Here is a 27,634-nt window from a genome sequence, read left to right as displayed (position 1 = left end):
TTTATTTGCAGAATAAATCTGAAATACACCAATCTTAATCTATATATTTCGGTAAAACAATTACCCACAAAAATTATTTATACCAAGTGATCATTTTATCATCTTTTCGCCTTTTTATCTATTCATTTTCCTTTCAATTATTAAGACAAGATAAATGTAACTATTTGAGTATTAACATAAGGAGTTAATATACAAAATGTTATCCTTTGGACTTTATATATTACAGAATATGTTGAGGTTTTGAATTGTATTTTTTTTAACTTTGAAACATAGAAAGAAAGAAAAGCTTCTTAGAAAAATTGAGTATATCTTTAACAAATATTATATCATGAATTTTATCAATTTACATTAGGTATACGTATATAAGTATTTTGTATTTTACCCTTATAATCAAATTGTATTTGATGTTTTATAATTTTCTTCTTTTTTGCTTAAATTAAAAGAGGTAAGAAACCATCAAAGGATGTGGTGAAGTGGATGAGGATGCTGCTCTCTTAATCAAAGATCTCAGATTCGAAACATGGATATGGAGAAATACTTGGTAGGGAGTGTTTTCCCCCAAATGGGACTATATGTGGTGTAATTCTGAAATAGTCGGATTCCACTACGGATAACGGACACCAAAGACTAGGTGGAAAATAACAAACAACTGAGGCAAGAAAAATCATTCACACAGATATGAACATGCAAAGTCCCACTAAATTAAAGTTCACTCGTTTACTGACCTTTGATGAAGTGTACATCAGCGAAAGAGAATGTTTCCAAATCCCAATCATGTTATAGCACAAAAGGCGAACTTAGAAGTTATTAATTAAGAACACAAATAAGAGAAAAAAGTGGAAATGCAAAGGGAATAAAATTTATTATCAGAACATAAATTTTAAAGGGCAGAAGAAGAGTAATTTGAGAAATTTTTATTACATATCAATGGAAAATCAAGCACTAAGATATAAGCAAAACATAGTTGCATTACAATCCTGTAAATAGTAGTAAACAAAAGGAGCATTAAAGGGTCTAAAACGTTTCATGGAAAACAATCTCAAAATTCCTTCGCCCAGATGGAACTAAATTACAATGCTACAATTGAATATAAAATCACACAAAAATTTAGAATACTGAATACAATTTATATATGAAATACCAATTAAATATGGAACAGAACCAACAAATATCTAAACCAGAAAGAGATGATTTATGCCTTCTCTTAAACACTTGCTATCAATCGACATGCCTACTAAGATATATGAAATCACTTTGTACATCTGTTCATATTTTGTTGTCTTGAAGTGCCTACTTAATATGGAAGATACTAATGAAATACTAAATCAAAGATAGGAGATTTAGAGAAAATGTGTGTAAGAAATTGAAATATTTCGAATAAAAGAAATTAGCCTGCAAAAGAAGAAGATTGGTAGTAGAAAGGTGTTACACGCAGAACAAAGTAATCTTGTAAGAAACACGAATGAAAGAGTCCTAGTTAAGAGGAATTTCAGTGACGGATGAATTCTTGAGGGATGAATTTGAAAAATTCAAAGCACTTCTTTTAGAGCAATGAATTGGTTGCTCAATGTTTCAAAGGGATTAAAATGACTTTTCATTTTGTCAGCCAAAGGAAGTGACTGTTCCTTTTTTTCCAGTTTTGAAAATACACGTCTTTTTCATCATTTTTAAAAGGAGAACAGGTAAAAATAAATAAATAAAAGAGATAAAACAAATGATGGCTTCCCCCCGTCAGTCACTCGCACAAGGGTAGGTCTCGACCAGTAGTCAATTTCATCTCCTACAAAATTAGCAAGTGGTTGAACGTTCTATCAAGTCCATCCCTTGAAGTCGTAGCCGATTGACAGAAATGCCGGCCGCGCCTGGGGAACGCAAGTTTGATCGAGCATTGGAGAGGAGAGGTGGTAGAATATGGTAGACTTATAACCAATCTAATCGGAAACCTTAATTCGAGAGATCACCCATCTCTCTGGCCTATCATTTGTTGGTCGATCTGGCTGGCGGCTCCTGCATCTCCTGGGTTGTTCAAAAATCCCTTTGCAACTTCCTGGACGTTCATACTTCGTTCGGCTTCTGTACCTTCTTCAACGCCTTCAACTTTCACTTTCAAGAGAGAGAAGGAACCAGGTCGTTGCGCTCCTGCCACCTCTAGGCAACGAATGCTCGTTCGATTTCTTTTCGATTCCCAACCAGCTTTGAGAATAAATGACTCACAAGACCGCTTCATGCTTCAAACTCGAGAAGAAGCTTTCGAAGGCGCGCTTGCCCTTAGTCCGTCTAGCGCCTTTCGGTTGGGGTCCGCCCTGGTGGTTAGGTTAGACCGTTTGGATTTTTTTTCTCCAGACTTAGATTCTCTAACTTCTATTCTCGGGGTACGTAGATCCACTCATGCCCATCAACAAACCCACTGCAGCTGTACCGGCGAAGTCAACTAATTTTTTTATGCTTTTAGTGCGATCAACAACGAAAAATCAGTAATAAAGAATCCGCTCTCCGGTAAGCGAAGGCGCTACAACTAGAAGACAATCTGGTACCTTCCTCAGGGTACTCAACAACTGTTGCCGCCTGATAGAGGCAGAAGCGGGGGCCACCGAAGCTATCTGCGTCGAATGTTTCGATTGAAAGAGGAAGGGAGAGATGGCATAGTAATAGTTGTTTGCTGGGTTGGTTTTGCTCTCTACCTTCTCATGGTGGGATGGAAACAAGAGAGGTCAACTGGAGAGGAAGCCAAAAGACGGGACCGAGAATTTGTGATCGATCCGAAGAACCACTCCCAGATACGATTCTGCTCCCCCAAGACTGAACACTAGCCCCATTTTGTAGACGGGTTAGGACCGACCTTCTAAGGAGCGCCACGAAGGCGAATCTAAGATCCTTTTTTGTATATATATAAGATGTCAGGTTTATTCATAATGTCACACAGTTTCAATGCGTATACCTCATGAAATCAGTCATCTTGTCCAAGTAGTCGTCTACACTTAAAAGCTTTCTTGTCTTCACTGATCAACATTTAGTTTGGCCTAAGATTTTCTAAGTCCGACGCATCACTTAAGTTATAGAGTTCATACAGTACTCTAGGCTTGTAATTTTTACAATTTTCTTTTTAACTCCGATTTGTTTTATTTGCAATCCAGAAAGCTGTGAGGGCTTAGGGCTGGAAATAGTGTTTACCCGAAAAATGGTACAACTATATTTGTATGAGGTCAATCAACCTACTGGCATTAGCTTTGTTTTAGTAGCGCCGGTTCTCAGCAACGTCAAATCAAATACTCGCTCAATTAATCTGGATTTACACAGCATATAGAGCCTTAGGGTTGAAATCTTGCCACGAATTTCTTCATTTTTATTATTTAGTCCAAAAAAATTGTTAACTATGAAATCAATCTCACAATATTTCGTGGTGGTGGGAAAAGGAAAGACTTAGCAGAAAACTATCCTAGAAGACTATTTGATTTACCAAGAGTAATTTCTCTTTCACTCTTCACTCTACAAGAAAAAAAAATGAGATCCTGTGGACTGTGGTAGCTAGAGCCTAGAAGTCATAAAGCTTTTTAGAGCCAGTTTGGACAACAACATTTGGTTCAGCATTGCATTCGAATTCGAGATATTTCTGACTAAGAATAAAACAATCTCATTATTGCACCACATTTATATAGTTAGTCAAACTTCTGATTTCATGGTTGAACATAAGACGACGTTATCACTAGAGTTGTTAAGTTTTAAAAAAATATGACAAAAATACAATTCTTCTTATTTTTTTTTATGCTTGCCTGTGTGACTTTCAAGCTCATATTTATCCGATTACTAGAAGTAGCCCGCGCTTCGCGTGGTCATAAATCGTAACACTAGTACATAAGTGATATATATATATCAGATTTTGAAATCAAACAACTCTTTCTTTTATTGTAATTATTTTGTGTATATTTTAATTTTCAAATTGTAAATTATTGTAATTTATAATACTAAACATTCATTATTTTTTGTAATACCCTCTATGAAACGACCCCTAATCCAACTGAAATCCCATTTTTAACCCTTCGCATGAAGTCAAAATGAAAGACATTGATATGAAAGATGAAACAAAACAAATTTGTCCTGTCCCGAAGGAGCGTCCTTCCAATTGACACCTAATTTCTCATTCTATAACTCTATCTACTCATCAAGTTTGCCATTCATGAATTGCATTTTATAATATAGATATACAAAAGCACACATCCCCATAGCTATAGACTCAAAGAAAAATTCCCCATTGCTATACAGTATACACGTCTAGTTGTCTTCTTCACACTCCCCATACTATTACCACCCCATTTCTTAATCCCCCGCCCCCCTCCCTCCCTCTTGTTCTAGATTTGATCCGTTCACTTGTTGTTTATATTTATAAGCATAATATTGGGTTCCGTACAGTCGTAAACTTTCCCTGTATTACTATTATACCTTGGTATGTCTATTTAGTTTTTGTTTCTTGGATTAGGACAATTACAACTTGTTTAGTAGGTTCTGTTGAATTATCTGGCTTTTTACATCTTTAAACCCAATATAACAATGGTGATCATAAAAAATTGTATCTGATCTTGCTGTTAAACTGTTAGGAATTTCAAATAAGGGCAAGTTACGTCTTTCTTGGGAATTTTTTTTGTATGATTTTATTTTTTTCTCTCAGACAATTAGAAAAGTTGAAATTTTGAAAGTGGAAGTCCAAAAATTAACTTGCAAACAACGATTTAGTTTTTGTTTTCATCCATGTATTCGAAATCCATGATCAAACAAACACAATTCCTTATTAATCAGACATGATAATAGATAAACTCATCACAATTCACAAAATAAGAACTATTCAAGATAACGATGCCGAACCAAACATGATCATAAAAAGATAAATAAATCACGAAATTCAAGAAAAATTACCTTTGCGGCGTGGGAAGATGCAGAGGAATGGAGAAAAGGCTTTGGGGATTTACGTGGATAGTAAAATAAGGACCCGCATTGATTGCAAGTGATAACAATGCCATCGATAACGCCCTATTGATGCTAATGTTGCTTGATGACGGCATCACTGGGCGTACGTAAAACATGGCCTGTATGTTGGACAAGAAGTCCTGATGAATGGAACAAATGTGACTGTTCACGGTAGAAGGAAAAGGCAAAAGTGAAGGTTTGGGTATTTTAATTGGACAAAGAAAGCGCCTGTTCGGGTTTAAGCATTCATGAAGTTCATTAAAATAAATAATTGATTTTTGTTGTAAAATACACTAAATTGAGCAAACAAAACGGAGAGGATAAGAGAATTAAAAGGAGAGCAGAGGAGGAAAACAAAATTCTTCCGTGTTATATTATTTTTTCTTGCCATGCCAAAACAAGGCTATAAATAGCCTAGAAAAAGATTAGAAATTGGTGGGTTGCCCACTTTCAGTGGGCCCCATGTATATTAAATAATCCATTAGTGGATATCCAATTTAACACACTATCTAACACTCCCCCTTGGATGTCCACGTGTAATGTGCCTTCATAAAAAATACTTTACAAGAAATAATATACTAAGTTATTCTGATGTTGTGTCTCGTTAAAACCTTACTAGGAAAAAACCCAGTGGGAAAAGCCTAATGAAGGAAAAAGAGTACACAGATCTGGTAATACGCCTTGATTGCTGCCTCATTAAAAACCTTACCAGGAAAACCCAGTGGGACAAAACCTTGGTTAAGGAAAAAAGAGTGCAGCGCGTATTTACTCCCCCTGATGAAAGCTTCATTTGATATTTTGGAGACGACGCATTCCAACCTTATGCCTTAGCTTCTCAAAAGTTGATGTTGGTAATGCCTTTGTGAATAAATCTGCAAGATTATCACTTGAACGAACTTGTTGTACATCAATTTCACCATTCTTCTGAAGATCATGTGTGAAGAATAATTTTGGTGAAATGTGTTTCGTTCTGTCTCCTTTTATGAAGCCACCTTTCAATTGAGCTATGCACGCGGCATTGTCTTCGAATATAATTGTGGGTATTTTAACATTATTTTCTAGACCACATCTTTCTTTGATGAACTGTATCATCGATCTCAACCACACACATTCTCTACTTGCTTCATGAATTGCTATTATTTCAGCATGATTTGAAGAAGTAGCAACAATGGACTGTTTTGTAGATCGCCATGATATAGCAGTCCCTCCATGTGTAAACAGATAACCTGTCTGAGATCGAGCTTTATGTGGGTCTGATAAATAACCTGCATCTACATAACCAATAAGGTCTGCACAACCTTTGTTAGTATAAAACAAACCCATATCAATAGTACCCTTCAGGTATCGCAAAATATGTTTGATACCGTTCCAATGCCTTCGCGTTGGGGATGAACTATACCTTGCTAGCAAATTTACAGAAAATGTTATATCAGGCCTAGTTGCGTTAGCAAGGTACATAAGTGCACCAATAACACTGAGATATGGTACTTCAGGACCAAGAATTTCTTCATCCTCTTCTGGAGGTCGAAACTGATCATTTTCCACTTCAAGTGATCGAACAACCATTGGAGTACTTAATGGATGTGCTTTGTCCATGTAAAATCTTTTTAAGATTTTCTCAGTGTAGGCAGATTGATGGACAAAAACTCCGTCTGCTAAATGTTCAATTTGCAGACCTAGACAAAGTTTTGTCTTTCCAAGGTCTTTCATTTCAAATTCTTTCTTTAGATATTCAATTGCCTTTTGGACCTCTTTAGGGGTTCCAATGAGATTTATGTCATCAACATAAACGGCGAGTATAACAAACTCTGATTCCGTTTTCTTAATAAAAACACATGGACAAATAACATCATTAATATAGCCTTCATTTATTAAGTACCCACTTAGGCGATTATACCACATGCGCCCTGATTGTTTCAGACCATATAATGATCTTTGTAATTTTATTGAGTATACTTCCCGAGATTTTTTACATGCTTCAGGTAATTTTAATCCTTCTGGGATTTTCATGTAAATTTCATTATCAAGTGAACCATAAAGGTAAGCTGTAACCACATCCATTAGGTGTATTTCAAGATTTTTATGTACAGCTAAACTGATGAGATATCGAAATGTTATTCCATCCATAACCGGTGAATATGTTTCTTCATAGTTGACTCCGGATCTTTGAGAGAATCCTTGTGCAACAAGGAGTGCCTTATATCTTACAATTTCATTTCTCTCATTTCGTTTTCTAACAAAAATCCATTTATAACCAACTGGTTTTACACCTTCAGGGGTTTGGACTACAGGTCCAAAAACCTCACGTTTAGCAAGTGAGTCTAATTCTGATTGAATTGCCTTTTGCCATTCTGGCCAATCACATCTACGTCGACAATCTTCGACGGATTTAGGTTCAAGACTTTCACTATCTTGCATGAGGTTAATTGCAACATTATATGCAAAAACATTATCCACCGTAATTTTTGATCGATCTAAATTTATCTCATCACCGGTAGAACTTATTGAAAGTTCTTCATTCACTTGAGTCTCGGGTTCACTGATTTCTTCAGGAATATCAGGATTACTCAAACCTTGACCTTCTTCAGGAAGTTCGTGTGTAGTATCATCTTTATTATTTCTTATGCTTCTTTTTCTAGGATTTTTATCCTTTGAACCTAACGGTCTACCACGCTTTTGGCGTGTTTGGGATTCAGAAGCTATGATATTTGTAGATGGTCCTTTTGGGACATCAATTCGGATAGGTACATTCACTGCAGGGATATGTGACTTAGTTATCCGTTTCAAATCAGTAAATGCATCTTGCATTTAATTTGCTATTTTCTGCAAGTGGATAATCTTCTGGACTTCCTGTTCACATGTGCGGGTGCGTGGATCAAAATATGATAGTGATGAAACTTTCCACGCAATTTCTTTTTCTTTTTTGGGTTCCTTTTTCTCTCCCCCTAATGGCGGGAAAATTGTTTCATCAAACCGACAATCTGCAAATCGTGCAGTGAATAAATCTCTAGTCAACGGTTCAAGGTATCGAATTATGGAGGGTGAGTCAAATCCAACATATATGCCCAACCTTCGTTGAGGGCCCATTTTTGTACGTTGTAGTGGTGCTACAGGCACGTATACTGCACAACCAAAAATTCTTAAATGGGCCATATTTGGTTCATGACCAAATACTAATTGTGACGGAGAGTATTTATTATAATGTGTCGGTTTTAGACGTACAAGTGCTGCTGCATATAAAATAGCATGACCCCAAACAGTAATTGGCAATTTTGTTTTCATTAGTAGAGGTCTTGCTATCAATTGTAGGCGCTTTATAAATGACTCTGCAAGGCCATTTTGAGTATGAACATGTGCAACAGGATGTTTAATTTTTATCTCAATTGATAAGCAATAATCATTAAATGCTTGGGATGTAAATTCTCCAGCATTATCAAGGCGAATGGCCTTAGTTGGATAATCTGGGAATTGCGCTCTCAATCTTATTATTTGTGCTAACAACTTCGCAAACGCCAGGTTGCGAGATGATAACAGGCACACATGAGACCATCTAGATGATGCATCTATTAGGACCATAAAATATCTAAACAATCCACTTGGTGGATGAATAGGTCCACATATATCTCCATGTATACGCTCTAAAAATCCAGGAGATTCGATGCCAACCTTCAGGGTCGATGGCCTGGCAATTAATTTGCCTTGATAACAAGCAGCACATGAAAATTCATCATTTGTAAGAATCTTCTGGTTTTTTAACGGATGTCCAGTTGAATTTTCAAGAATTCGTCTCATCATTATTGATCCAGGATGACCTATTCGATCATGTCATAGCACAAATATATTTGGATCAGTAAACTTCTGGTTTACGATCATATTTGCTTCAATTGCACTAATTTTTGCATAATATAGGCTAGATGACAGAGTTGGTAATTTTTCCAAAATATATTTCTGGCCTGAGACACTCTTGGTTATACCAAGATATTCAATATTCATTTCATTTAATGTCTCAACATGATATCCATTTCTGCGGATATCTTTAAAACTTAACAAGTTTCTTGGGGATTTAGAAGAAAATAGTGCATCTTCTATAACAATTTTTGTTCCTTTAGGCAGAATTATAGTAGCTCTTACGGAGCCTTCAATCATTTTGGAATTGCCAGATATCGTAGTAACATTAGCTTTTCTTCTAAGTAAATTGGAAAAATATTTCTCGTCTTTAAATATAGCATGGGTTGTTCCACTATCAATTACACAAATATCCTCGTGATTTATCATTGATCCAAACAAGATTTGAGGCATTTCCATATTTTCTTCACAAAGAAAGAAAGTAAATATTATAATTAATACATAATTTATTATACAAAATTTTATTTTATTACATGAATCTAGAAAAATACAAACATAATATTTAATACATACAACAACAAAGAGAATTGTTTAAATATTATCGGGCTTATCAACATTCATATTTACTTCTGGAAAATTAAAGAAATCAGCTACATCCAGATGCATGGGCTCAATATTGTCCTCAGAGATAAAATTTGTCTCTGGATTATTTTTTGCCCTCTTTAACGATGCCTGATATAGCTGAACCAAGCGTTTTGATGACCGGCAAATCCGCGACCAGTGCCCCACACCTCCACATCTATGACATATTGTTTCTGAATTATTCTTCGGTAAAGCTTCTGGCTTTTTACCCTGCCTTTTATATTGCTGGTTATTTCTCGGTGCCAGCCGAACATCATGATTAAAAATTTTTCTTTGACTACGACCACGACCACGACTGGGGCCATGACCTCTTTCTCGTTGGTTAGAATTTGCTTAATTCACTTTAGGGAGTGGCAAAGAACCAACTGGCCGACTATCATGATTTTTCATTAATAGTTCATTATGTCTTTCAGCAATAAGAAGGTGAGAAAGTAATTCAGAATATTTTTTAAAGCCTTTTTCGCGATATTGCTGCTGCAAGAGCATATTCGCGGGTGGAAATGTGGAGTATGTTTTTTCAAGTTTATCTTGTTCCGTGATTTCATCTCCGCATAAAGTTAACTGAGCTATAATTCTAAATAAAGCAGAATTATATTCAGTTATATTTTTAAAGTCCATCAGTCTCAGATTTAACCAGTCATAACGTGCTTGTGGAAGCATGACCAACTTCAGGTGGTCATACCTTTCTTTTAAATTTTTCCATAATTTCAAGGGATCTTTTAATGTAAGATATTGTAATTTAAGACCCTCGTCAAGATGGTGGCGGAGAAAAATCATAACTTTTGCACGGTCTTGACTAGATGCCGTGTTATCATCTTTGATGGTGTCTGTCAGACCCATCGATTCAAGATGAATTTCGGCATCTAGTGCCCATGAGGAGTAATCTTTTCCAGAGATATCCAAAGCTACAAATTCAATTTTTGAAATATTTGCCATTATATGAAAAGGAAATTAAATAAAATTCTTACCACTTTTTGTTACCTTCAAAAACAAATAACCGGAGCCTCGTGCTGATAACGTATTGTAAAATACACTAAATTGAGCAAACAAAACGAAGAGGATAAGAGAATTAAAAGGAGAGCAGAGGAGGAAAACAAAATTCTTCCGTGTTATATTATTTTTTCTTGCCATGCCAAAACAAGGCTATAAATAGCCTAGAAAAAGATTAGAAATTGGTGGGTTGCCCACTTTCAGTGGGCCCCATGTATATTAAATAATCCATTAGTGGATATCCAATTTAACACACTATCTAACAATTTTAAAATTTTAAATGAAATAAAATATAGGAAAAAAGGATAAATTTTCATTCTGTCCTTACAGTACGCCACATCATTCCTAGGATTCTTTTATATATATATATATATATATATATATATATATATATAAAAGATTATTACATAGAGAAATTTCAAAACGGTTATAAAAATAAAAAGTTGTGAGAGTTATGAATATAGAAAGGTAGGAGCTATTCTCTTAGGTGGCATGCAGATTCACAAATTATATACCGTAAAACTTCTATAACTACATATGTTTGGATCAAAAAAAATATTTATTTATTGAGATTATTAGTTTATCGATAAATGCATAATAAATACAATTAGAAACATTAAATTTTACTATATTAAATTTCACTATATTCGTTTAGCTTCCTAGATTTAAATAATAAATATGCAAAGACTACATACACTTTTTAGTTTCCTAATAAATAAATATTTATTATTTTAGAGAGTATTTTGCAATATGTGTCATAAGAAAGAAAAAATATATTTGAATTAAGAATTTCAAAAGTTTAAATCTAGAAAACTAAAAAGTGTATGTAGTCTTTGCATATTTATTATTTAAATCTAGGGAAGCTAAACGACTATAGTGAAGTTTAATGTTTCTAATTGTATTCATGTATATAGAATATGAAGAGATTTTATGTTAACTATAAAAGAAAAAAACTAGATGTTTAAAAATCATAATCAAAGTATAATGTCTTCTCATCATTTGAAAGACATACAAAAATCATCTTTAACCAATAAAATAAGAAACGCAATATGTGAGCATAAAAAAGAGAATCCAACTATTAGCCAAAAAGATTTGCAAAAATGGGTGAAACAAAAATTTGATTTGACTATTAGTCAATCAACAATATCCTACACTCTCAAAAGGTCGGCATAGTATTTGTCAAATGAAATGAAAAATAGTTAAGGATGAGATTAATTTTGATTTTGGTGAGAAAAAAAAACAATCAACTATAGAATCATATTTTAAAAAGAAATACTTATTGGTCTAGTATTATTGACTGATTAAATATATATAATTTTTTAATGTATTTTAGTAATTATTACTTTATATTTTTTTTGACCTTTAATACTTTATTTTTAATTATCATCTAATGCATTTAGCGAGAATATTACTTTAATATAATTGATTCAAATTAAAATCAAAAAAATATATTTATTTAACGAGATTATTACTTTATCTAGATTTTACCGTATGTACAATTTTCATAGCACAACCCTTCCTTGTTGGCATTTGAAATGCATTGTCGAACAAGAAAAATGCAAAATAATAAAGGAAAGTGAACACGCCTTTCGTCTTAAATCATTTGTCTCATCTTTTGCTTTATGAGAGTTTATATAATTAAATTTCGAAAATAAAATAAAATTAATAATAATTAAAAAGAGAATATACATTTCGTCTTAAATTATTTATCATGTTTTATTTTTTGAGAACGAAAAATAATCAAAAATATTCTTAAATTATTTAAAATAGACTACATATATTATCCATTTATTTTTGGTAGGAAATATACCCTCACCGTTATCGAATAAGACCATTAATACCCCCACTTAACGATTGACTATTTAAGCTGATATAGCAATGCCACATGAAAAATAATAACCACATGGACGGCCACATCAATCCCTCTCCCTCTTCTTTTTTAATTCAAAGATATTTTTGATTCTTTTTTTTAATACAATTTTTTTTTTACATCACCACATACCTCCCCACCCCGCCTTCCTCTGCACCCCAATTCACTAATTTTTTTATTTGTAGTTATTAATTATTATTATTTTAAATTTGCTACACCACCACATAACCCCCCTTCCGCCACCTCCAAAAAATCTTTTTTTAAAAATTTTAAATTTATTTTTTAAAAAAATTCACAACCACATACCCGACCCCCACCTTCTCCCCTTCCCCCACCGCCCACGTCAAAAATTTTCTTTAAAAAATTATAAAAATTATCGTTTTTGAATTTTTACACCACCCGCCCAACTCTCCCTCCCACACCCATCACCCCCTCCAAAAACTTTCAATTTTTATAATTAAAAACGAACGAAACAAACCGATGCACACCCCCTACTGGAAGTAATCATGTGTAGGCTGTAACACGCTCTTCCACTGCGCGTATAATAAGAAACTTATGTTACTTGGAGGCATCTCCATCACTTTACCACCACTCCAAAATTCCTGTACCTGACGCCTTTCCCCCTCCTCGCACTCCTCCATTCTTCCCTATAAAAAGCAAAGTTTAAAGGCTATAGAAACCAAATTCTCTCACTCGAAACCTTTACACAACCAAAATAGTCTCTCCGGAATTATCTACACCAGTACCTGAAACAGTTTCCTATGGGAGATTGTAACAACGGTGACCTATTACCGAGCTACAACTACGGCGCGGCTCCGTTCGACGACCGGCGGTTCTCCAAGCATATTCATGATAATGTTCACGGCAACATCTATCTCGATCGCGTATGGTTTCTAATTCTGTTTTTTTTGTTCTGCTTTGCATGCTTTAATTCTTATCATAATCGGACTTCGTTTTTGCTTTTCAGAACATTTTGAGTTTATTTCTACTGATTTGGCGTTTGAAATGAAAAAAAATTGTTTCAGTAATTTGAATTTCTTTTCTCTGGTTTGAGTGTGAAATTTCTAATTCCGTTGTTCTGTTTTGCATGTTATAATCGTTTAAACTCGGTGTTCGTGTTTGTCTTTCAGCATGAATATGCTAATTTCCGCTCGTTTTGCTTTAGAAATGGAGTAATTGCCTTTATAATTCGTATTTTGCTTTCCTGTCCGGTCTTGAAGTTTCGTAGCGTATACTTTGTAATTCCGCTTTTCTTCTTGGCGTGTGGATATTCTTTTCATAATCGAGTACGTCTTTACTTTTCAGCACAGTTGCACTTATTTCTGCTCTGTTTTGCTTTTCATTCGAGGAAGTTGAGTCGATAATTTAAATTTTGTTTTTCCTGTTCGAGCGGTGAAATTCCACCGCGTATGGTTTGTAACTCAACTCTTTTATAATGATTTACACGCTGTAGTTATTTCCGAACTCGCCGTTCATCTTCGATTTCTCCAAAAGTTATATCAGCTTACGGTTTTTTGCTTTTCAATTGAAGATATTGATTGTTAATTTGAACTGCTTTTATTCCTGACCGGAAACCTCATGTAAATTCAGATACAGCATAAAAAATTTAGAAATTAGATACAACGTCATCCTGTATGAGAAAAAGGAAAAGTTTCGTGGCTTATACATATTGGTTGTATGCTATGCGGGTACGCGATTATTTGTGTAGTGGGAATAGTTTCTGAGAAAAAGGAGACACTTTCCTTTTCTGGTGAACTGTTGCTAGTCAATTCTATTTGGGCCTATAAACGGCTGTCTTTACCCATGCTTAGCGTAGCAAGACATATCAATTAGGCTAAAATATGATCATGACCAGTTTGACTTCTTTGAGTACTTTTTTCTAACTTGTTTCTTCTATAATTTTGTTGACTCTCTTCTTTCAAAGTAGTACCTATTTCTTTCGTTCTAATTTATGTGTCATATTTCGAATTTCAATAGTTTAATTTTGATTGTAAATTTGAGCACGAAATCTTCAAATTTTTTGAAATAAAATTTATATTTGTGGAAATTATGTAAAAGCACTATAAGTCACAGCGGTTGAATTCAAAATATTTAAAAGATATATGAAAAAATTACAGTAAGATACACTTGTTTGAATCTCGAAATTTCAAATCCAAAAGGTGACGTATAAATTGGGACAGACGGAGTACTGATTAAGCAGATAGGTAACTTTTCGTAGAGCAATAGTATTTCCTTCGTGAAAAGCATCATTCACATTTTAAGGTTTGATTCACGTGAATATAGATTTTTTAAAGTCAAATAGAGTATATATATGGGCATGTATGATATACGTTTTCTTCGATATCAGCACTCGGTGAAGATATCAGATTTTCCATATTTATACTGTATTTAACAACAATTCCACCCTTTGATTGCAGCAATCACTGAAGTTCATTGACACTGAACAATTTCAGAGGCAAGCTTAATTTGTTTGTATAGTGTTTCTTTTCTGCTCCAGACATTTTTGGTTGGCTGGAAATAATTCCAATTGTGTTTTCTTGTGATGTTACAGGCTTCGCGATTTGAAGCAGCTAGGTACGCATATCCTTTATTTCTTTTTAAGTTTTACTTAAAGAGCAGGTGAATGTGTGTTTACGTAAAGCTGTTGCTTACAGGGGCGGAGCCACCTTGTGGTTAGGGGGTTCATCCGAACCCTCTTCGTTGGAAAATTATACTATTTATACATGGTTGAAATAATTTTTTATATATATAAAATAGATTTCGAACCCCCTTCGACAAGTTCATGTGGCTACTTCTTCAAATTTTGAACTGCCTAAGTAAAACGTCTAGCTCCACCACTGGTTGCTTAGACGAACTCTTTAATGTGTAGGATAATGATTTTGTGATTACTGATGAAAATAAAATTTTGAGGCTTTGCAAATGTATATCTTTTAGGCTTGTAGGATAAATTTGGCCATGTAATGTCATAAGCACGTTATTAAATTTTGGTTTCAGCGGTTGTTGAATAAGTTGCAGGTGATGTATCCACTTTTATGGCCTTCCATATTAGAGAAGCTTAGTAGTAATAGGTTTCTGAATGCTGCATGATATTTCCGGTATGATCATATATGGCTAATCTTGACTCTCATGGAATCTTCTGGGGTGATGGTGTGGCCATTAGGACTACTAGCTTGACCCTGACTTTGTTATTTTATTGTCAATTTGCTCAAAGTTTTGCAAGACAAATTCTTCACAAGAATTATTTTTTGCAGAGAAAGGCTAAAACAAAGTTATTAGGAACAAGATTTCTATATATTGTCCATTTTATCATTTTAACTTTGTACTCCTTAGACACCAACAACTATTTCTTTCAGCAAGCCTGTGTTTCAGATGACTTCATCATATCTGGGTCATCTATATATGAACACTAATACTTAAAACAATCATTGTTGTCTTTTACGTATTAATCTTCTTTTAGAAAAGGAGTATAGTGAGGTTCTGGTGAATCATCAATTAGAGTTGTAAACTAGTAATTTTGACTCAATCTCAATTTCTGTCCTAGGTCTTACATACATGGTTTATCCTGGGGCTGTGCACTCTCGGTTTGAGCATTCCCTAGGGGTCTATTGGCTGGCCAGTGATGCTGTACATAGACTTAAGACCTATCAAGTAGGACTATATCCTAATATATTGGCCCTATATATGATAAAATGTTTTGATGGACGTGCTGTGGTTGTAGGGACTGGAGCTTGGCATTGAATCTTTTGATGTACAGACTGTGAAACTTGCTGGTGAGTTAAACATACCAGCTAAAGTTCATTTTCTCAACAGCATTTGACCATTGTTCTTACTTGAGTTCATCTAGGATTACTACATGATGTGGGTCATGGGCCATTCAGTCACATGTTTGAGCGTGAATTTCTTCCTCGGATTTGTGACGGCATTAAATGGTAATTGTTAATATAAAAACTCTTTCTCTCCTTTTCATCCACCAGAACTCAAGGATTTGATACAATGAACTCCTTTAATGCTCCCTTACAGAGATATTTGGTCCGCTCGGCACTATAAGTACTCCTAAAACTCTTTTTCTTATTGTGCGTCAATGCATGATTGTGTAGGCTTTTTTCTGCCTATCTCTGCCCCTTTCGTCCATTTTAAGTTAAAGTACTCCTCTGTTCTCTTCTTCTAAAAATTAGTCAATGACTGAAAGAGTCTGTATAACATTGCCAAAACAATCACTATTCGTGGGTTATATCCTTATTCCCCCAACAGAGATATTGCAGTATTCGTGGCTTCAAAAGAATGCCATCACTTATGTAAGCTCAAAATGTTGAGATCAAATTTGACATATATGTATGGTTAGGTATATTGCAAAACAGAGTGTATGGCAGCACCACTCATTCATTTTTCGTGTTTTTCTGTAACTGTACTACTCCCTGTAGTTTGAAGCTATTAATGTACTTTTTCAAACATATGAGTAATTGTAATACGAGCAGCAGATGGATTGAGCGTGATTTTTGTGACTCATATGATCTTGTGAGATACTTTTCTTTGTGGAAAATCATTTGATGAGTGTTCCTCCTATTTGATTCTCCTCCATACTTTAGATGAACTTGAGGTTAGCTAAATTAGCCTTTCAAAAATTTCTCCTCCCATGTTCAAAGCCTGTTCAGAGATCTTATTTAAAAATTCCTTATTTAAGTCTACTTTTCTAACGACTTACTGAATAAAAAAAATTCAGGTCCCATGAAGATATGTCTTTGAAGATGATAGACTACATTGTTGATGAGCATAGCATTGATATTGATTCTGACACTCTGAAGAAAGCAAAGGTCAGATGAAAATAACACATGTTATCTCATGATGCCTTCCCTTCCCCTAAAGATGCAATCTCAGCACTTCAATATTTCAGTATTTCAGACTAGGATTAGTTGCCCTAAGTTTGTCTGTCTGCATAATTTACTATGTGTTTAGAATATTATCTTCTTGAGTTGTACCTCATGCTTTCAAAATTATATCATGTAAGATTGAAAACTTTTCACGTTTTTCATTATCACGAGCTTTATTTTCAATTTTTTCTGGAGATTTATTTTGGATTCTAAGAGTAATTCTGCTTTCTAGCCCTTCTTTTGGCTTTCCTATGTGGTATTAATGTGGGGTCCAGTCCCCACCAATTTTTCAAACACATTTGATGGCCACACTTTCTTTGTCAAAAGTGGCTGGCCAATGTTTTTTTTCTTTTGTCAAAAGTAACTGCAATTGCAAATTGCAATCTCTCCGCATTTTTTGTCAAAAAGGGTAGGCGGAAGTTCCTATAAAAGGAGCTTTTCATCTCCTTATTTTAACACATCAAAGTTCACAGATAGAGAGAAAAATATTCAGAGAGCTGTGAGGTATTCTATAGACTATAAGAAAATAGTCTGTGAAAAAAATAGTGTGTGAGCGATATTTTTGTAAGGTGGAAACTAAAAGAGTGTTATTCTTTTTGAGTGTGTGGTAGTCCTTTCTGAGTATTGTACTCGGTACTACCCAGTGTAAAACTCCTTACTATAGTGATATCAGTTGCTCCTCTTGGCCTGTGGTTTTTCCCTTATTTGGGTTTTTACGTAAAATTCTTGGTGTCATCATTTTTTTCATTTTATTTCTACTATTTTGACTATATATATTTTTTTCTGTTAGTCCTTGTTTTCCCAATAAACTGGTATCAGAGCAAGGTTTTGTCTGAGTATGCTCTGTGCTTGCAACGTGGTCTGAACTTTCATATTAGAAAAGATTTACTTTGATTTAATACATTTTTTGGGGGGGAAAACTATGGAAGCCAACATTAGTAGAATGATTACTTTGAATGGTGTTAATTATACCATTTGGAAGGGAAAAATGGAAGATTTGCTTTATGTCAAGAATTTTTATCAACCAGTCTTTACCCCTGTAAAGCCTGATAATAAAACAGATTAAGAGTGGAATCTGTTGCACAAACAGGTGTGTGGATTTATTAGGTAATAGGTTGACGATAATGTGTTGAACCATATTTCTAGGAAGACACACGCTCATACCCTATTGGAGCATCTTGAAAACTTGTATACTCGAAAGACTGGAACAATAAAATGTTCTTAATAAAACAAATGTTAAGCTTAAAATATCATGATGGTTCTCCGATGACAGATCATCTAAATAATTTTCAGGAAATCTTAAACCAGTTGTCTGCTATGGGCATTAAATTTGACGAAGAAATTCAAGGCTTGCTTCTACTTGGTTCCCTATCAGACTCTTGGGAAACATTTAGAACTTCATTGTCAAATTCTGCTCCGGATGGTGTGATCTCTATGGATTCCGCTAAGAGTGGTGTCTTGAACGAAGAAATGAGAAGAAAATCTCAAGGTTCTTCTTCTTCTTCATCGGATGTCCTGGTAATTGGCTCCCGGGGGAGAAATAAAAATCGTGGTTCTCAAAATAGAGAACATAGCAGAAGCAAATCCAGATGCAGAGTTAGGGATATTGAATGTTATCATTGTGGCATGAAAGGGTACACAAAGAGGTTCTGTCAGAAATTGAAGAGGGAGAAGAAAGAAAAAGAGGAAAATAAAGAAGATGGCAATGAAAATTGCCTAGCCACTGTTTTTACTGATGATCTTGTTACAGTCCTTGATGCAGATCTGATAAATATTGCTTGTGATGAGTCAAGTTGGGTTGTGGACACTGGTGCCGCATCTCATGTGACATCAAGGAAGGAATTTTTCTCTTCCTATACTCCTGATGACTTTGAAACCTTAATTATGGATAATGAGACTGTACCTAGGGTGGTTGGTGTTGGTACAATCTGTTTGAAAACTAGTATTGGAACTAAACTAGTTTTGAACAATATAAAGCATGCACTTGATGTTCGTCTGCACCTAATTTCTGTTGGTGTTCTAGATGATGAAGGATATGTTAGTACCAATGACGGTGGAAAATGGAAACTCATCGCGGGTTCCTTGGTTGTGGTTCGTAGTAACAAACGTTGTGGTCTATATTGGACTATGGCTTCTACTTGTGCAAGTATGGTGAATGCAGTTGAGAGCGATAACTCCTCAACGTTATAGCACGAGAGGCTTAGCAACATCAGTGAGAAAGGACTCAATGTTTTGGCCAAGAAGAAATTGTTGTCTGATTTTCAAAATGCTAAATTAGAAAAGTGTGAGCACTGCTTGGCGGAAAACAAAACAGGGTCTCCTTTAAAAATCTAACCCTCTTTCAAGAAAGAAAGAGTTGCTTGAGTTGGTGCACTCTGATTTATGTTGTCCAATGAAGACAAATACTCGGGGTGGTGCACTCTACTTTGCCACTTTCATTAATGACTGTTCAAAAAAGCTTTATGTCTATGTCTTGAAGACTAAAGACCAAGTGTTGGGTGTCTTTAAGCAGTTTCAGGCTTCAGTTGAAAGAGAAACTGGAAAGAAATTGAAATGTATTCGTACTGATAATGGTGATGAATATTGTGGACCATTTGATGAATACTGCAAGCATCAAGGCATTAGACACCAGAAGACTCCTCCTAAGACTCTTCAGCTTAATGGGTTAGCTGAGAGGATGAACAGGACCTTGATGGAAATAGTTAGATGTTTGCTTTTTGAAGCAAAGTTGCCGAACTCCTTTTGGGGTGAGGCCTTATTGACCGTTGCACATGTTATTAACTTATCTCTTGCTATTGCTTTGCAAAGTGATGTTCCAAATAGAGTTTGGTATGGAAAGGATGTTTTCTACGACCATTTGAAAGTATTTGGTTGCAAAGCCTTTGTATATGTGCCGAAAGATGAGAGGGCAAAGTTAAATGCCAAGACAAGGCAGTGTATCTTTGTTGGATATGGCCTTAATGAATTTGATTATAGGCTATATGATCCAATTGAGAAAAAGCTTGTGAGAAGTCGCGATGTCGTCTTTATGGAAAATCAAACCATTGAAGATATTGACAAAGCGGAGAAGCTAAAATCTTCAAATTCTGATGGCTTAGTCCATCTTGATCAAGTTCCTCATACAAGTGTGCATGATGTTGATGGGCATGATGATCATGATGATGCTCAGAATCAAGTCCCAGATCAACATGTTGATATTGATGATAACAATGATGTTGTTATTGATGATGCTCCTGCTCATGAAGTAGTGGAAGAAGCAAATAATCCTCTTAGGAGGTCCACAAGACAGCGTATTCCCTCATCTCGCTATTCACCTAATGAGTATATGCTACTCACTGATGGGGGTGAACCTGGGTGCTATAAGGAGGCCATGGAAGATGAGCATAAGGATAAATGGTTTAAAGTCATGCAAGATGAGATGAAATCTTTGCATGAAAATCACACTTATGAGTTGTTAAAATTGCCTAAGGGCATGAGAGCTTTGAAGAACAAGTGGGTGTTCAAAGTTAAAGTTGAAGAACATGGCTGGAAGCCTAGGTACAAAGCTATATTGGTTGTTAAAGGATTTGGTCAAAGAAAGGGTATTGACTTTGACGAAATATTTTCTCCTGTTGTGAAAATGTCCTCCATTCGTACAGTTTTTGGTTTGGCTGCTAGTCTAAATTTAGAGATTGAGCAGATGGATGTGAAGAGACGGCCTTTCTTCACGGTGACCTAGAAGAGGAGATTTATGTGGAACAACCTAAGGGCTTTAAAGTAATTTGTAGGGAAAATTGTGTGTGCAAACTCAAAAAAAGTCTCTATGGGCCAAAGCAAGCTCCTAGACAAACAATGGTACAAAAGGTTTGAATCTGTTATGGGGGATCAAGGATACAAGAAGACTTCTTCAGATCATTGTGTATTTGTACAAAAAATTTCTGACGATGATTTTATCATCCTTTCGCTATAATGGATGATATGTTGATTGTGGGTAGAAATACTTCCAAAATTGACGAGCTGAAGAAAGAGTTGTGTAAGTCTTTTGCTATGAAAGATTTGGGTCATGCCAAACAAATTTTAGGCATGAGAATTACTTGTCTCAGAGATAAAAGGAAGATTTATCTATCACAAGAGAAGTACATTGAACGTGTACCAGAGCGCTTCAACATGAAGAATGCTAAGCCTGTTAGCACACCTCTTGCTGGTCATATGAAGTTAAGCAAGAAAATGTGTCCTACAGCTAGGGAGGAAAAGGAGAACATGGCCAAAGTTCCATATTCCTCCATCGTCGGAAGTTTAATGTATGCAATGGTATGCACTAGACCTGATATTGTAAAGTGGATACTCAGGTATCTTAAAGGAAGCTTAGATAAATATTTGTGTTTTGGAGGATCAAATCCAATCTTGAAGGGCTATACAGATGCTGATATGGCAGGTGACCTTGATAATAGAAAATCCACTACTGGATATTTGTTTACTTTTTCAGGGGGAGCTATTTCATGGCAGTCAAAGTTGCAAAAGTGTGTTGCACTGTCTACAACTGAAGCTGAGTATATTGCGGCTACTGAAGCTGGCAAGGAGATGATATGGCTCAAGTAATTTCTTCAAGAGCTTGACTTGCATCAGAAGGAGTATGTTGTCTATTATGATAGTCAAAGTGCAATAGACTTAAGCAAGAACTCTATGTACCATGCAAGGACAAAACACATAGACGTGAGATATCACTGGATTCGAAAAAAGATAGAAGACGAATCTATGCTGGTTGAAAAGATCTCTAATAGCAGCAGACGCAGAGGAAGAAGATCCTGCAGTAGTATATTCGGTTGTTTTTACAAATGAGAATCCTGCAGATATGCTGACCAAAGTGGTAATAAAGGACAAGTTCGAATTGTGCAAAGAACTTGTTGGCATGAGCTTTCTCTGAGAAGATGAAAATACTTCCTTCTAGTGAATGAGACTGGAGGGGGAGATTTGTGGGGTCCAGTTCCTATCAATTTTTCAAACACATTTGTTGGAACTGCAACCCCTCCGCCTTTTTTGTCAAAAAGGGTAGGCGGGAGTTCCTATAAAAGGAGCTCTTCAGCTCCTCATTTTAACACATCAAAATTCACAGATAGAGAGAAAAATATTTAGAGAGTTGTGAGGTATTCTATAGACTATAAGAAAATAGTCTGTGAAGAAAAATAGAGTCTGAGCGATATTTTTGTAAGGTGGAAACCAAAAGAGTGTTATTCCTTTTGAGTGTGTGATAGTCCTTTTTGAGTATTGTACTTGGTATTACCCAGTATAAAATTCCTTACTATAATATCAGTTGCTCCTCTTGGCCCATGGTTTTTCCCTTATTTGGGTTTCTACGTAAAATTCTTGATGTCATTATTTTTCTCATTTTATTTCTACTATTTTGACTATATATTTTTTTTTCTGTTAGTCCGTTTTCTCCCAACAATTAAATTTCATATCTTTTCTACACAGGAAATGATAGTTGCTTCTGAGAAAGGTAAATCAGTGGTAAGCATTTTTATGGGAGGATTTGAGTTAATGTGTTAAGGTATTAAAACAGCTAAGATCTCATAACACATGCTGAATCCTTTCGGTTCATTACTTACTACTATACAGAGCTCGAAAGAGAAGCAGTTCTTGTATGATATTGTTGCTAATGGGAGAAACGGAATAGATGTTGACAAGTAAATTCCCTTCTCCTTTTACTTTCTTCATATGCAACTTAAATTATGCATTATGTGCTTGCAGATGCATTAGATGAATCAATCTTTTTGCAGATTTGATTACATAGAGCGTGACACCAGGGCTTGTGGCCTTGGGTGCAATTTTCAGTTCCAGAGGCATGATCTTTGTACTCAATTTGTTCCTTCTTTCTATTTATAACTGAAAGAATTTTTCCCAGAATCGTTACTAACTCTGGAAAAGCCAATACTACATTTTTGTTACTTGCAGGCTAATGGAAACAATGCGTGTTATAGACAATGAAATATGTTATCGGGCAAAAGAATGTTAGTAGTCTTGAAACTATTATGTTACATGAAAAATTAACATCTTCCAGCTATAGTAAGAGTTCTCACATTACATTCGATGATTTTAGATCTTACAATCCACAAGCTATTTTCCACTCGTGCTGATTTGCATCGTACAGTCTATACGCATCCAAAAGTGAAGGTTCAAAGAATTTCACCTACCTGTGTTCTTTATTTCAAAATGCTTCCTCTTTCTACTACTTAAAACTCACTGAGTGCTTGCTTGTTTTCTTTTTCCATCTTATAATTTGAAGGCAATAGAGCTCATGGTTGTAGATGCCTTGATAAAAGCCAATGACCATCTTCAAATTGCTTCACACATCGATGAACCAGCTCAGTACTGGATGGTTGGATAATCTTTTCTATTGATACAACCCAAAATACTGGTACCTGTTTGAATTTTAAACCATTGGCTAATTAACAATGTGCAGTTAGATGATACAATAGTCAAAACAATTGAAACTTCTACCCATCAAGAGCTAGAGGAATCCAGAAATCTGATTCGTCGAATTCGGAGGAGGGACATATACCAGGTATCCACTATAAAGCCAGAGAGTCCCGAGTCGTAATTCTAATTGAAAAACATCTAGAGCTTCAGTTGTTTCCTATTATATATGACCTAAGGATCTTATTTTACGGAACTGTTCATGTTATCTTTTAACATCTACTAGACTACTATTCTCTTCTATTATTCTCGTTCTCTATAATTTGAGTGATATCAACTACCTCGCTGTTTACAGCAAGGACATAAAATGGCTAATATATTTTTGCATCAATATTCTGACAGTTCTGTAATGAGTTTGCTGTGCCCAAGGAGAATCTGGAGCATTTTAAAAATGTTACGGCTCAAGACATAATTTGTTCCCAGGTCTTCAGATAACAATATCCTCTTTTGTTTACCTGATAGTGATGAACACTCCCTCATACAATAATTTTTTATCCAGAATTCTGATGCTCATTTGAGTGAGGAAGATGTCATTGTTACTAATGTCAAAATTGATTTGACTAGTGGAAAGAATAATCCATTGGAAAGGTACTTTTGAATCTTGGGGTTAGTGTTGCTCAGGATGCTTGTGTGATGTCTAAAGCCTTCTCTTTTCTTTTGTTCATGTGGTCCATTGTCATGCAGGATCAGCTTCTTCCAGGTATTATAATTTTCTTTGTCACAAATATCTGTTTCAGTCTTTTGGACCGCTTCTCTTATGTTCTACTGTTTACAGGATTATGATAGCTTTGAAAAATCCCATATAAAGGATGATCGCATCAGTCACTTGTTGCCTGCGTGTTACCAGGATATGATTGTTAGAGTTTATACCAGAGAACCTAAACTGGTCAGTGTCATACAGCCAAACCCTGCCTGCCTTATTCTCCTTTAAACTGCCTATCTCAATGAGCATTGTATATGCTTTTGTAAATTTGGGAACATCTTACAGGTAGAAGCTTTTCTTTTAATTTAATATTCTTACAGGTAGAAGCTGTTTCCAATGCATTTGAGAATTTTCAGATGAAGACTTATGGGAAGAAAACGCAAGTGCATGCGACTCCTGAAAAAAAGAGACGCCTGAAGTACAAGGAGAAATAAATGCCTATACATCTGCTTCTGGACAGATTTACATTCTGTGAATCCACATGAACCATAGATTCTCACTTTCTTATTTTATAGATGTGCAGTCCATGTGTATGGCTAAACTGATATCCTTTTGGTTGACTTGTAAAAAAGTCTAGATGCATGAAGTCGTTGCTTGTTGATATTGCAAATATAGGTTCTGTAATGGCACCGGAAGAATGGCGTTGGTCACATGTTTGGTATGGAGGAAAATATGTATGTCAAGTTTTCTCTGTTTGGTTGCTTAAATGAGGAAAATAAATTTCCTAATGAAAGTAGGGAAACAAGTTGCGTGGCATTTCAAGTTTTATTATATCCTTTCCACCCACCCAATCCCCCAAACCTCACCCTTGACCATCCCACCCCAAACCTCAACTCTCCATCTCATTCTGCCTCTATTGTGCTTGTTAGATAATATATAAATATTTTTAGGATAATTTTTTATTACTTACCTACCAAACACAAAAGGTCTGTCTTTTTTCAATCATCAAAACATGGATCAAAGAACATAACTTTTGAAAAGAATTTTTGAATATTGCGATATAAAATTAAAGAGGTTATTTAAAAGAATAAGAGTAAAAACAAAAGATACATACACGTTAGGGAAAATGGCTACATTTGCACCCATATTATATTTTTGATTCATTTATATCATGGCAAATCATCATTTGATATTCATCTTTGACACCAATAAAGTACCATCATGAAATAAGTGTACTCAATGTGTCCAAATTTCTAGAAAAGAAATGTTCAAGTTTACCCCTCAATTGTTGACTTATAATTTAAAATTACCACTAGGTTGGAGCTTTGTTAAGGTTCAAAGGGGGAAAAAACAAATTTTCTTTTCCAAACTACGGGAATAATATTACACCAAAAATTTGACGGTGTTAAAAAGCAAGTGGAGTAGTGGATGTCCATTTTATGGACCCATTAAGCAAATTGGCAAGTTGCTCAACTTGTCTTTTTCTCCTATTACTATAAAATGGCTATTCTTGAAGATGTAACGATATACACTGAGATACATACAAATTCTCTCTGATCTCTCTTCTTCTTTTATTTTTCTCCTTATTTATTGAAGTTAGTTTATTTTATAACAGACGGAGGTTATTCGGTCACTCATGACTTTTTATTTTTGTTTATCACTTTTTTTAATTTTAATTTATTTGTCTTACCACCTTTTTAGTATATTTCTAAAAAGCTAAGCTACTTAAAATGAGAAAATTGACTTTTCTAATGACAATAAGGAAAACAAATTACATAAGTGACATTTCAAGTTCATTATTTTACCCATCCAACATCCCAAACCTCATCCCTGATCATCCCACCACTCCTAAACCTGCATTTTCTATCTCATTCCACCCACATATGTTAAGAAGTCTCATATCGGAAAAGGGATGGACAATTGATCTTCTTATATGAACTTGGACAATTCTTATCATATAAGCTAACTTTTGGGGTTGAGTAAGCCTCAAGATTCATTTTACATGGTATAGAAGTCCAATCCATCCCAATTCTTTGTTCACCGATGTTGGGGGGCCCATATTATATTGTTTATGCTCCTACTAACGAGATATGAGCGTAATTAAACTAGTTTTTCGGATTGAGTTGGGCTCAAGATTCATTTTTACATATAGTATTTTGTTAGATTTACATATAAATGCTCTTGAAATTAAAAAAAAAATCTTAGTTACCAAATTGCTAGAAAACAAGAAAAATATTATTTATTTTTCATCAAATATTTATTATGAAAAATATTTTCGTCCTGCCAAATACGCGTAGACTTTTTCCTCCATCCCGATGAGATGGTCAAACTTTAATTTATTTCAAAGTTAGAATTTGATGTGTATCACCTCAATTTTCGTTTCTCACTCCTAATAATATAATTTTGTCACGATATTGTTGCTTATATGTATCTTACTTATGTATATAGAAAACAAAATAATCCTCTTGCAAAACATCATCCTTACTTAAAACAGGACAATTAGCAATTAAAATATCGATCGCAAATTGAATTAAAATTTTTGATAATTTGGTGTTTGATTATTCTATATTTGATATGGTATTCGGGAGTAAAATTTTAGAATTATTCGGGTTTAGATTTTGTACAAGATATTAGTATCATTTGGTATTCAGTATTTCTCGAATACCGAATTATTTACTTAATCAAAGTCACATATCAATAGGTCCATTACTTATTACTACAAGTGCAAAGAGAAAGTTAAAGACTAAATATAAACAACCCAAATACATATGTCTTTTAGTTGTGTCAATTTATTTTTCTTAATCTCTTTGTACTTGTTGATCTTCTATTATATTGTGCCTCCACATAGAAAAATAGAAATAATTAGAGGAACAGTATTAACTTTGTATTACAATAGGCTACAATTTCAATACGGTATTACCAAATACCACACCAAAATGAAGTTTAATTTATCAATTATCAAAATACCAAATCGAAATTTAAAAATTTGATATTTAATATCTATTTATAACTATTAATTACTGAATTACGAAATCCAAAATTTAAAAATCTCAAACTAAATACTGAACCATCACCCTTAGTTAGCATAAAGAAAATCGATCAACTTGGTTGGTTAATTGAAAAGGGAAAAAATAAAAATAAAAAGTCAATCCATTTTCTTAAATTAAATCATCAATCAGGGATCGAATTGAAGTTTGTACCATAGCAGCCTAACAGTGAACACCATGGGTCGTTTGTGATATGTTCAGCAGCCCACCAATCCATTTTAGAAGTTGCACACCATTGTTGAAGTCATCATCCACCATTTTTGAAGTCTCCATTATTGAATGAAAAATTCAGCCACCAACCACATTTTTAAGGCTA

At 34.8% G+C, this 27,634-nt stretch overlaps 1 protein-coding gene across 1 annotated transcript; it reads left to right on the top strand.

Annotated features, from left to right (window-relative positions):
* The first annotated feature begins 12,808 nt into the window (after window positions 1-12,808).
* Window positions 12,809-25,081, top strand: LOC129880333 (uncharacterized). The gene is made up of 19 exons (XM_055954323.1): window positions 12,809-13,191; window positions 14,725-14,762; window positions 14,859-14,881; window positions 15,849-15,955; window positions 16,026-16,077; window positions 16,152-16,236; window positions 17,028-17,118; window positions 22,627-22,662; window positions 22,771-22,838; window positions 22,932-22,994; window positions 23,107-23,162; window positions 23,252-23,325; window positions 23,438-23,530; window positions 23,615-23,716; window positions 23,971-24,051; window positions 24,128-24,216; window positions 24,313-24,328; window positions 24,404-24,514; window positions 24,652-25,081. Exons 1-19 carry the CDS (start codon window positions 13,069-13,071, stop codon window positions 24,763-24,765), a joined length of 1,422 nt encoding a protein of 473 aa, XP_055810298.1. The 5' UTR covers window positions 12,809-13,068; the 3' UTR covers window positions 24,766-25,081.
* The last annotated feature ends 2,553 nt before the right edge of the window (window positions 25,082-27,634 follow it).

The sequence above is a fragment of the Solanum dulcamara genome, chromosome 2, assembly GCF_947179165.1.
Source record: "Solanum dulcamara chromosome 2, daSolDulc1.2, whole genome shotgun sequence".
In the NCBI taxonomy this organism is placed as follows: Eukaryota; Viridiplantae; Streptophyta; class Magnoliopsida; order Solanales; family Solanaceae; genus Solanum; species Solanum dulcamara.
This window is presented reverse-complemented; position numbering and strand designations above follow the sequence as displayed.